At 33.5% G+C, this 12,636-nt stretch overlaps 3 protein-coding genes across 3 annotated transcripts; 2 read left to right on the forward strand and 1 right to left on the reverse strand.

The window, feature by feature from the left end:
* Window positions 1–1,155: 1,155 nt before the first annotated feature.
* Window positions 1,156–3,859, reverse strand: LOC104792405 (uridine nucleosidase 1). Its single transcript, XM_010518541.3, has 9 exons — window positions 3,283–3,859; window positions 2,821–2,936; window positions 2,658–2,717; window positions 2,349–2,531; window positions 2,166–2,270; window positions 1,976–2,072; window positions 1,774–1,881; window positions 1,555–1,690; window positions 1,156–1,461 (listed from the first exon to the last, which is right to left on the reverse strand). Exons 1-9 carry the CDS (start codon window positions 3,386–3,388, stop codon window positions 1,353–1,355), a joined length of 1,020 nt encoding a protein of 339 aa, XP_010516843.1. The 5' UTR covers window positions 3,389–3,859; the 3' UTR covers window positions 1,156–1,352.
* A 3,487-nt stretch (window positions 3,860–7,346) lies between these two features.
* Window positions 7,347–8,761, forward strand: LOC104792407 (zinc finger A20 and AN1 domain-containing stress-associated protein 4). The gene is made up of 2 exons (XM_010518542.3): window positions 7,347–7,656; window positions 7,864–8,761. The coding sequence occupies exon 2, from the start codon at window positions 7,932–7,934 to the stop codon at window positions 8,439–8,441; it is 510 nt and encodes a 169-aa protein (XP_010516844.1). The 5' UTR covers window positions 7,347–7,656; window positions 7,864–7,931; the 3' UTR covers window positions 8,442–8,761.
* Window positions 8,762–10,358: 1,597 nt separating this feature from the next.
* On the forward strand, window positions 10,359–12,600 carry LOC104699264 (GDSL esterase/lipase At2g36325-like). The gene is made up of 5 exons (XM_010414595.3): window positions 10,359–10,503; window positions 10,621–10,845; window positions 11,315–11,595; window positions 11,834–12,137; window positions 12,274–12,600. Exons 1-5 carry the CDS (start codon window positions 10,443–10,445, stop codon window positions 12,474–12,476), a joined length of 1,074 nt encoding a protein of 357 aa, XP_010412897.2. The 5' UTR covers window positions 10,359–10,442; the 3' UTR covers window positions 12,477–12,600.
* Window positions 12,601–12,636: the final 36 nt, after the last annotated feature.

Consider the following 12,636-nt stretch of genomic DNA (forward strand, 5'->3'; position numbering starts at 1 on the left):
CTTAGGTAATCACGAATTAGAAGGAGTAGCTGCCAGACTCATAGTATATTAAACACCTTCTTCTGTAGCATCCAATGATGACAAACAAAACCCCCTCTAATTATACAAAGCCCTTTATTCTCTCTCTCTTTTTTACTTCTTTTTCCAACTAGTGCAATTATCCAATTTCTACTACTTTTTCAGCGTATCTTAAATACCATTTACTCAAAATTAGTGAAAAAGGGGGGAAAAAGAAAAAGAAAATCTGACCTCATGATTTAAGGAAGTTATTGAGTCAAGGACGACGACCAAAAAAAAAGAAAAGATATGGAGTTAAATTGCCAACAGTACCCAGTTTGCAAGAGCTCTTTACATGTGACAAAGTATGCTCACCTTGATGGATGATGCATACACACATTTATTTACTGTATATAGTTTGGATGTAAAAAATGATTTACTATTTTCTAAAAATCGATTTAAAGATTTAAAGGAAAAAGAGAGGTAGAAGAAGAAGTACTCATGAGTACTAGTCCCCGACTTCATCATGATGATGATCAACATCATCCACAATTTTTGCCTGTAGATACAATTATGCATCGTGAGCCCAACTTGTTATAACCATCTCTCATTAAATCCTCCTCCTCCTTAGTCTACCCTCTTTCACATGTTCCCACTCTATTTATTTTCCATCATAATGAAAAAACATTTATAATTTTAGATATTTACTCTCTCCGTTTCAAAATATATGATGTTTTAAGTAAAAATTAAGAAATAAGTATTTTTAAATAGTCCAACTAATCAAAAACAAGAGTGTATAATATAGAGTATTAAACTAATCTAAAAGTTATATAGAAACTTGTCATCGTAAAAGTTTTGGCTGTGATTTATTAGCTCTGTGACAAGCTGTTGTTACTTGTCATCATACATTACGTTTTTTTTTTTTTTTTGGTGTGGACAGGGACATTACGTGACACATTTGTTGTTGACTTGTTGTTCCTTCTCTCTTACTTGTCAACTACATTACTTTTCCGATCATTGCATTGCAATTACAAAGTTCGATTTTTCTATCAAATTCATATCCAGCAACAATCCCAAACCCTTTTAACATTCGTTGATCCGAGAAGTCTCAAAACTTTTCATAAGATCGATAATAACAGAGAGACAGAGAGAGACTGATGGAAAGAAACAAAGATAGTTTTCATTCATTAGTTTCTTTTTTAAAATCCAATATACGTGGCACCATTTATACAGATCAAATACAGAGGATGAAATTGAAATCCAAGTTAGAACCAGAAGAATATGAATGTGATGATGCCATTTTCAAATGAATATTCACACATTCTAAACGAGACTGTGACTTGGAACTCATCTTTTTATGGCTTCATCAGCTTTGCTTTCACATATTCCAGAACTCCTTCTACGTCGACTGTCCAAGCCACTGATATCGGTGAATATCCTACCCACGGATTGCTTCCGTTCCATCTGCAAGTTCCGATCAAAACCGTTATTTTGTAAAATGTCAAAAAGATTTCAAGTGCTTTTCTTATTTTGTGAAGAAGATCAGATTATAAAAACCTCTTGAGGCCTTGATCCATGAGCGTGTGGCCAACGCATATCCCTTGAGTTTCCACCCGAACGACACCTTTCTTGTATGTGAATAGATCAGGCCGTACGACAGCCACAAAGCTGACTGGGTCGTGTAGGAACACTCCTGAAACCAGCGAACAACAAAACTTTTGAATCAAAAACTGCAATATCTAATGCATGTTTGATTGATCACAGTTTCTTGCTTACCGTAAACACCATCAGATTTGACGTGCCAATCTCTGTAGAATTCACACATATCGCTTAACAATTTAGCATGTTTCCCCTTGGAGTTGCGCAGCTCTAAGAGGTCATCATCTGAAATAGATTAAAAACAGACACTTACTTTTTACAGGCTTTTATAATACGGAATCAATATGTTAAAGGAGATGGGTCGAAGAAGCTTCTTCACCTGATAGTTTAAGTTGAGTTGTGATGTTTATACCAACAACAGTGATATCAGCTCCAGATGTAAACACAACATCAGCTGCTTCCGGGTCACCATATATCTGCACACAGAGCAGAGACCGACAAAAATGAAACTGGCATTTTCTTTTTCATTGACAGAAGATTCAGAAGAGGTTACAGGGAGGAGGGTTTACATTAGCCTCAGCTGCAGGATTGACATTTCCTAAAGAAAAGAAGGCTCCACCAAGAACAACAATTTTCTTAACCTTACTAGCAAATGAACTATCACGTTTGATAGCCTGAAACAAGAAAAAAACTTGTAATCGTCAAAACACAAATCCGATTTTAAGATTAAAGGAAGGGTTTATGATTCTTACTAATGCCAGGTTGGTTAGAGGTCCTAGGGCTAGAATGGTGACTTCCCCCGGGAATTCTGAGACCTTCTCATCTAGAAACTCAGCTGCACTTTTCTCAGATTTCGTTATACTAGGAGGAGGAAGTGAGACATCTCCTAGTCCATTTTTACCGTGCACAAAATCAGCAACACGCGGAATTCCACCCTGAATCAACACACACCAAAGCCAGAAGTTCGAGATAAAGTCACAAACGGGTTGACTTGATTCCCATATCAAAGATCTTGGCATAAATTAGGTTCAAATCTTTATCAGAGGAGAGAAAAATGGTACCTTTAAAGGCTCAGAAGTACCTTCTGCGACAGGAACATCAGGGAAGCCAGCAATCTCACACTGTACTTTTGCATAAACAATGAAAAGAGATCACAGACACATTCCAAAACATTTCAAAAGAAGTTGTAATGAGTGAAGAAATGAAGCATTGTACAATACATACCAGGAGTAAGGCATTACGAGTAGCATCTTGTGTAGTAACATTGCCAAACACAGTAGTCAATCCTAATATCTCCAGCTCCGGTGTTTGAAACGCCATCATTATCGCCATACTATCATCTAAATCATACATCATTAGAACTGATCTTAATTGGTTTTACAATTGAAAGAAACTTGTTACCACAATCAAAACTCATTTGCAAAATAAAAGTCAACATACTAAAAAAATAACACTTTTCCTCTAAATATTTCTATCAAACAAAGCATTGGAGTGTAAAGATCCAAACTTTTTCCAACTAAATGATCCCAGATAAACAGATATAAGAGAGAAATGTTCGCTTTGATTAGAGAACAAAGTTGGAAGCTTTCTGAGGCTAAATCCTACTCTATCCCTCAAACTAAAATCATCTAAGATCCATTTACTAAAAACTTAATCAAAAAACAGGGCAAAGAAGCTCTCACTCACCGATTCCAGGGTCTGTATCAATAATGAGCTTCTCACGCTTGGAAGAGATACCAAAAGAGATACCAAAAACGTCACCGTTTGAGATCCCACCATTACAATTCTCCATCTCTCGACGCCGGAGATATATAATAAAATCAAAAGGGTTTCTCACACCGGAATTATAAAACCTCTTGAAAACTCTCTCAGCTTTTCTTTCGAGATTTTATAGGATACGTATCAGATTCAGAAAGGTCTCACCTTTTAATTTTCAGGAATCTTTAAACACAAGTTAGATAGAAATATATTATACCACAAAAAAACCCACAACTTTTTTTTTTATTTTTATTTTTTTTTATAAAAGAAGAAGAAGAATCGAAGTGGATTAGTTATGAGATAAAAAAAAAAAAAAAAACAAGATTTTTAATTTTTATGGAAAGAAGAAGACGAATTTGCTGAGTCGTCCAGCCACGCTTTTCTTATTTCTTTTGTTTTCTTATTCTTGGGTTCTGACAGATATGTAGTATATTATTATTATCTGTTTCAATTTCACTCCAATTGAATTTTTAACATAACTATCATATAAATTGAATTTATATGTAGTATATTCCCTAGTTAGTTGGAATATATAATTGGATTGGGGAACTTGGGAGGAAGGAACCTAATTATTGTCAGATGTGCCAACTAGAGAGAGAGCAAATTGTAATCTTTTTGCATATGTCACCAAAACGACGACACGTTGACTAGACGTTTATTACGTTCACGCATCACCGATCATTATTATTCCATTAGAGTTTTTTTTTTCTCTATATGGGTTTATTTAGAACCTTAACCCAAACTATCTTGGGCCTATATGGTATTATTCTATATGTGCCCTTGCATATACACTCTTAATCTTTTTGTGCTTAGGTAGATCAAACATAAGGGTAACTGACCTATTGAATAAACGCAATAATGGGTTAAATTGGCTTTCCCATAAAGAAGAATGAATGGTAGGTATATATCGACTCAGAAAGCACCACAATTTGAGATATGTCTAACTGCAGATAAACAAATATTTTTTTTTTAAAAACACACATGTGGTGTAGTCAAACTACGGATAATAAATAACCTCGACTATAAGTTTTTTCAAGGCGGTGTTATTGAATGACGGATTTTAATAGATTTTAATTACTAGTGGATTTTAGAATTTAAAAGTTTTCTAATTCATTTAACATGAATTTGTTGTCATTATTAGTGGATTTGAATGACACTACTAATGAATTTGAAAAGTGGATTTTATTATATTTGAAATTAAATCAAAAGAAAATAAATTACTCATAATTATATCAAATGAAACAAAAACATGTTGTGGCAATATTTTATGGTCATTGTCGATCTGAGTTGGAGATCTGATTGGGGTTTTTTCTTGATTTATGGTGGTGCATCTCCGCTGGAGATTCTTGTTGTTTGATTCCGTTGTTACGAGTTTTGAATTTTTGGATCTGAGATGAAATATCAATCTTTTAGGGTTTCCTTTTGATGTGATTTCTCCTATGTTCTTCAATCAGATGAAACAAAAACAAGAGGAACAAACATCTTCAATCAAAATGAAACCAGAGATAGAAGAGTTTCTAATCCTGAAACTTATTCAAACAAAAAAAAACAGAAAAATGGAAGAAAAACCAGTGAAATTGTGTAAACAATGAATTTGATAGGCATAATCAGATCTGAGGATCTGCAAACTGTGTCAAGCCTCAAAATGAAAGATCACAGTGGTCTTTTGGCCAGAGCTATATTTTATTTCTTAATTCTTAGATTAATCTTCTGAATCAATTTTGAAAAAAAAAGAGAAAGATAGAAAGATTGAAATACCTGAGAAATATGTGGGATTGTGTTTGTTCATCTTTTTAGAGTGAAATACAATGAAATCTAAAATGACACTAAATCGAATGAACATTGAATAACAGTGTTTTTGAAGAATTCTAAAATCCATCAAATAAATACATAATCCAATAACTGTATATTTTAATGTACTTTTTCAAATATCTAATTGAATAACGCTAGATTCCAAAATACATCAAATTTTTTTTAAAATCCATTATTCCATAACAACCCTAAAAGTAATCTTACATTCCTAACATAAGGAAGAACGATAAAAGAAATGTGAGAAATGTCAGAAAGAAAAAAAAAATGTTATAAAAACCATGCAGTAAGGAAGAACGATCAACGATGACATGAAGTATCTTTTTCAATTACTAACAATGAGTCATCTCAATACAAAATATAAATAAGTCCTTTCATAATTAAGAAAAAAAAATTTTGGTGGCCGACATGCTCGGAATCAACAATGGTGCTATCAAAGTTATCAAAAAACCATAAGAATGCTCATCACATGGCTAAAGATTTGTATTTTCTTTTCTCAAAAATGTATGTATCCTCTTTCTCAGAATATATACGGCATAATTAAATATGTAAAATCACATATAAAAGGGTCATACGTAATCTTTTTGTAGACGACCTGCTAATATAACTATGGACGGCCGGCCGGCCTGAACCAATAGCAAATGCATGCTCGTGACATATTTAAATCAAGGCATGCACCTTAAATACAGAAGGATTGAGAGAAATCTGCCCGAACACATGTACAGATAAATTAAAGACTTTGTGTGGAATCATAAAAGAGAAAGACACAAACGAAAATAAAACTATAGCCGACATAAAACCAATAATGAGGGTTACATGTCAATAGAAATCATAAACCAACAAAATTCGAAAGTAAAGTGGGAACATGGGACGGGCGAGAGAATCTTGGGGGATTTATGCCGATTGTTATATAACCCCCAACCTCCTCCATTATTACTCCCATTTTTATGAATATTTATACATAAATGATTAAGGAATATTTCTTTTAAACTAATTAAAAAAATCAAACATTTTTATTTTAAAATAAATTTTAATCATTTTTATAACATATTTAACTATTATAACATTATTAGATCTAAAACATTTTCAAAACCCTATTTTATTCACCTATTTAAAAAAAAACTGATTACTATTCAGTATTCACATAGATAAATTTTCCAAAATAAATTATCACAATAATAATTATTATAGGCAATTGACTTATTTAATGTCACTGATCTAATATTTCACGGGTGAAACATATTTTTACACAAAAAAAAAAAATCTTGCATAGATTGAAGTAAGAACGGATTATATATTTAGTCGATACATAGTAGTTTGATCTAAACATAATTTCAAGGGTTATATATTTAGTTTTTACACAAACAAATTTTAGATCCTCCATAATAACTTTACTTATAACACTAATTTTATTTTATCTCGCACATATTGCGGGTTTTTACCTAGTCTCTATTATATAAAGACAGTCCGGATCAATGGAACCGGTTTCAATATTATGAATACAAAAACAAACTCAAAAAAATCTATAGAGTCCAGTTGTAAAGAAGCAATTGTCTAACTTACAATATTAGTAAAATCACATGAAGGCTTAAAAATGTATATAGTGATAAAGAAACTAGTCACCTTGACAAAGACTTAGATAAAATGCAACTTGGTATCTATCAACAACAGTGATATATATAATAACTTACCAAAATGGAAAAAACAAAAAGAAATATCATTCGATTGTGGGCAAATTTTATTGATGGTATGCCCCATATGGTGGTGACATCGGAGGGTATGTGCACATACACAAGTATATTACTAATATATAGTCTGACTGAAGAGGAGAGAGATGCTAGAAGATAAGATCACTAGTGGATCAAGGAAAGAAAGGCTATACTTCAAATTTGGCTCCTCTTCCAACCTGTCTTTTTCATGTATTTTTCTTTGCACGCAATACTACATTTTGTAACATCCATACACATTAATTCCAACATATAAAACGTATAAACTTTTAGTTTCACCACATACTATACAATTCTTCACTTAAGAGGAAGAAAGAAAAAGTTACATAGACAGTCGTCCATCGTAAAAACAAAAAAATTTGATCCAAATTGAAAGAAAAATGTCTTGACTTTTGAATATTTTGTGTTGTAGATTAAGATTCCTAGTTTTGTGGTAAAAATCATATCATGAAACACGGTTTCAAGAAAATCAATAATAGAATTTGGCACCAAACAAACAAACAAACAAAACATTATTATATAGAAAAAAATAGACCTCTCTCAAATAAAAGAAAAAAAATCATTGAATTAAAGATTGATTTATAAATTTTAATTTGTCTTCCATCCATCATCATCATCGTCTTCATCTCTCTGTTTTAGCATATGATATATATTGCTTCTCTCTTCTCTTCTCTTCTCTCTCTCTCTCTCTCTCTCTCTCTCTCTCTCTCTCTCTCTCTCCGTTTCACCCCATTATAGAGAATCCAGTGAATCAACCAACAAACAGGTAACAACAACAACATAAAAACCAAATCTCTCTCCTCTTTTTAAATCTTGTTTTTTTTCACAATCTCTCTTGCTGTGTTTTGTTTTTCTTTTTTTTCATATCTCTGTTTTTGGTTACCGAGAGAAAACGCAGGAAACATTTCTTGCAAAAACTCTCTCGGTGACCATTTTACCTAATCTTTTTTTTGTTCTGTGTGTTCTGTTTCAGATTTGATTACTTCTTCTTCCTACAAAGATCTGTGTCTTTTTTTAAAAATTGTCGAAAGATATAATATTATGGCGGAGGAACATAGATGCGAGACACCAGAAGGACACCGTCTATGTGTAAACAACTGTGGTTTCTTCGGAAGCTCAACAACGATGAATCTCTGTTCAAACTGTTACGGCGATCTCTGTCTCAAACAACAACAACAAGCTTCCATGATATCAACCGTCGAGTCATCTCTCTCCCCTCCTCCTTTGGTGATCGCACCTGTCCTTCACGATAACTACGCGGAGGAATTAGAGATCACGATCCCGACGAAGACGGATGAGAAGAAGAAGAACGCCATCCAAACGCCGACGGAGAGTCACAAGAACCAGCAGCAGCAACGGCCGAACCGGTGCACCGTGTGTAGGAAACGTGTCGGGTTAACCGGGTTTATGTGTCGGTGTGGTACGACTTTTTGTGGGATTCATAGGTACCCTGAGGTTCACGGTTGTACGTTCGATTTCAAATCTGCGGGTCGTGAGGAGATCAAGAAAGCTAATCCGTTGGTCGTTGCGGCGAAGCTTCAGAAGATATGAATCGGAGCAGGCAGCGGAGGAGGAGGAGCCGTTGACCGCGATTTGCGTAATTTACCCTGAGATTGTTCTCGGTGCATCTCAGCCGTTCATTTATGTTTACAAAATACTTTTTTGTATTATGAACGCACACGTGTCACGCGATTAAGGCTGAGATGGTTTCGTCATGAACTTTCAATTATTTTCTCTTTTTCTTTTTTTTTTCCTATCGAAAGAAATTAAAGTTTTTTTTTTTAATTATAAATTGTGTGGCTTTTGCTTGTGTAAAAAGGGGGAAAAAAAGAAAGAACATATATAAAACTGTGTCTCGCTCTTTCTGAGAATTTGTTTATAACCGAGTTACCGACAGATTAAAGGCGGTTTAAATTCTAATAACCTTTTAACCGGTTTAGTCGAGCCGTTCAGAGTTGGATATTTGATATGTGGACATTAAGCTCAAAATGTTTGTGAGCTTTTTTAGTCATTACATAAGGTCGGATTCATACCGTTAAGGACGAAGATGCATCCACTAGTTTCGAATGTGTGGGCTTATTTTTATCTAAATGGTCAGCCAACTAGTCTAGAATTACTCGAGGTTCATGCGCCTAAAGATAGCTTTAAAGGTCCAACTAGTCTCCCCAATTACGCATGCTATCAAATATGCACAATCAGTGATCAAGGTTGCATGGAAAAAAACAACCCAAATTGCCTTAAACATATATATGTGCCATATTTGAAAATATTTTGCATTTTTGCCTCAATAGCAAAAAAAAAAAAAAATGTATATCAGCAAAGTCATTCACCCTACCCACAAGTACATTTGTGATGATCTCGCAAAAACCCATCCAATATAGCAAACACAATCCGCCACCAGTCTTTTTTTTTTTTTTTTTCTCGTGCAATCCGCCACCAGTCCATGAACCATAAAAATTGCGCAAATGGTATGAACAAGGTAGAGGTTTCCGAAGGTACGTAAGTTTTGGGATCTAGGTAGACAAGAACATGACCTAGGATTTTGGAGTATTCGGGAATATACCATGTGGTCGGTGTTTTACAAATCTTTCGATAATTCGTTTTTTAACTTTTTATGCATGTTTTTTTCCTTTTCAGTATTTTGGATCAGTCCGAAATATGTTGTTCAACTAGAAATTCTATGCTAATATATTTATTTTCAAATATTTTGAGCTGTATAAAACAAAAGGTCAAGTTATATAATTAATTAAAAAGAAATCAAAACACACTTCGAAAGTTTTAGTAGATGGATAGTTAGAGTTCTCAACTAGTTGAATAATTATACTCTACACAAAATATGTATTTCATTTTTTTCATCATTTTTATCAAATAAAGATGACTAATAATACAAATTAACTACTTCTCGTCAAACAATTATTCCCTTTCTGTTTACATTGGGTCCAAATAACATGAAATGTCTAAAAGCATTTTTATCTTTAAATCACCACTTGATCAGGAAGACTCACATAAACAAAAAACTAGATACAAATTAATACTTCAAATATATTTCATATTAATCTTAGCAAAACATATTTATAATTTAAGAGTTTTAATTGGATGAAGGAAAGTCATACAAATGAACAAAAAGTTTATGTTTCTTTTTGTCAAATAATAGAGGAAATATTACTTTTTTTGGTTTGTTCATATTAGGTGATAGTTAGAAATGTTTGAACAAAATCTTCAGAACAATAAAAATATCTAGTACAATATATTGCATATTTCATAAACCAAACTTAAAACTTGTGCTAAGAAACAAAAAAAAAAATCTTCAATAAAAATGGCAAGAAATTAATAAGGAAAAATATCTACAACGTGAAACGGTGACACACAATATGTTTCTTTAAGAAACACAATTTATTCAATGCATGGAAACGGCTAAAATTGTTAAACCGTAAGCCAAAATAAAAATCTAATAAGACTCACACGCAAACTGGCTATCTCCTCGATTACCTATATATACGTTCAAGCAGTTTCATACCTATTCCATGCATAAACAAAACAATTTTGACAATCATGATGAACATATCTAAACTCACTCCTTGGTTTCTTTTCTTGTGTCTGATTCTTCTATCAGGTACACACATATATATATATAATATATATATAGCTTTTACTTTCTTCTTCTTGATCTGCTTAATTAATCTGTATATTAGTTTAATTCATATTTGTTGTTGTTTCTTAATCGTTCTAGATTACAAGGTGAGAGGTTCAATTTCTCCATCTAGCCTGAAGCCACGAGAAGGTGGCATTTTTGGTTTCAAACCTAAAACGTTGTTTGTGTTCGGAGACTCGTTCGCTGACACCGGAAACACACCTGCTATGATCACTTCCTCGTGGAAGTTTCCCAACGGAATCACTTTCCCGGGAAGGCCTACTGGTCGGTTCACCGATGGTCGTGTCTCCACTGATTATCTCGGTATGAAGTTCTTTTTTTGCCAATAAAAATCACATACCAAACTACACCTGTGATTGTGGTTGCGTGTTTGATTATAGTTTGAACTGACTATAATGTGCGTAATTAAGTCCTATAGTTTTTATTTATTGATATATTAATTAGTCCGAAAAATCAATCTGGAACTGACGAAATGTAGTGATTTATTGAAATATTAATTTATAGCGGTTAAATTGTATTCGTAATCAAGTTCATTATAGTTTGTTTCTAAATATTTACTACATGAAACATAATTTTTAATTTTAACGTTTTTACTCGCACAAAATGCAAAATCATTAGCTATTTGCAAAAAATATTACATATGTGTTTTTAATCTACATTTTTGAATTCGTAGACATGAACACAGAAATAAAACCGCGTTATTATTTATTTGCGTAGAAAAGCATATATTATCAGTAATTATTTACTTTGGACTCATATTATATACATGTAGCCAAGTATATTGGACTTCGAACGCCGTGTGCATACAAATGGGGCAGATTCGGACGACCGAGACATGCAGTCAAAAGAGGAATGAATTTCGCATTCGGTGGAGCCGGCGTCTTTGACACAATTTTCAAAACAGTTCCTAACGCAAGTGTGCAGATCGATTCGTTAGAACAACTCATCCGGAGAAAAGTTTATTCATCGGCCGAACTCAACTCCTCCGTCGCTTTTTTCAGCATCGTAGGCAATGACTACCTTACTTACAACAGACGCAACGGTTCCGAACAGGTATAAAAATCGTCTCTTTTTCAATTGATTGGTGGTCAAATCAGACAATATATGCTATGATTTAGGATCTTACATTCAAAGTTGAGCTTTTGGAGTTTAAAGTATAGTTAGGAATTTAAACTATTTTGTTGACTATTTTTTTCTAAGAGTCTATCTACAAAATATTTAAAAATTTAAACTATTTTGTTGACTATTTTTTCTAAGAGTCCATCTACAAAATATAAAATGTGCATGGCAGGGTCGTCCAGCACTCATAAGGAGAGTTGTGAAACAGATTTTGTTGGATGTGAAGAGAATTAAGGATTTAGGAGTAAGAAAGGTTTTGGTGGCTTTATCCCCACCGCAGAAATGTTTGCCAAAGCTTGCCACTCCTAAAGGGGGCTGTGACACCAATGACACCTCGACGTACCTTCACAACAGTCTTCTCCGTGAAGGACTGATCAAACTAAACGATAAGAAGATTAACAGTAATGATAACAGTTTCCTCGTGTTTGATCTCTACAATGCTTTTGTGACCATATTCAAGAACAAAGGAGTTCTAGGTACCTTATTTTTTTATTATAAAAACATACGAGTTATTACGGATGATAGAGTAGCATCGTCTAGATCTCTATACAAAGTCCAAACACAACTTGATATGCTAATGAGGTGTGTATACGAATGTTTTAATTTGGGCAGGAGTTTCGAGATTTCCGGAACCATTGAAGGCATGTTGTCCAACAGAACGAGGCAAATCTTGTGGAGATGTAGGCATACATGGTGAAAAGTTGTTCACTCTTTGCAAAGATCCAAAATCATTCTTCTTTTGGGACAATGTTCATATCACTGACCAAGCATGGCGTTCTGTGTTTTCTCTTCTTCTACCTGATTCACATTTTTGAAGTAAATAGATCAAAATATATTCAACACTATTTTCATTATAATGATGTATGAGATTAATGATTAGTCTTTATAACGATGTATCCCTTGCGCGCACATTTTATACGAAGCTAACATTAAATCAAATTCCGACCAAGCCATTTATTAGCTAGAGTAAAAACC

This window comes from Camelina sativa, chromosome 6 (genome assembly GCF_030686135.1).
Source record: "Camelina sativa cultivar CO46 ecotype springtype chromosome 6, ASM3068613v1".
Taxonomy (NCBI): Eukaryota; Viridiplantae; Streptophyta; class Magnoliopsida; order Brassicales; family Brassicaceae; genus Camelina; species Camelina sativa.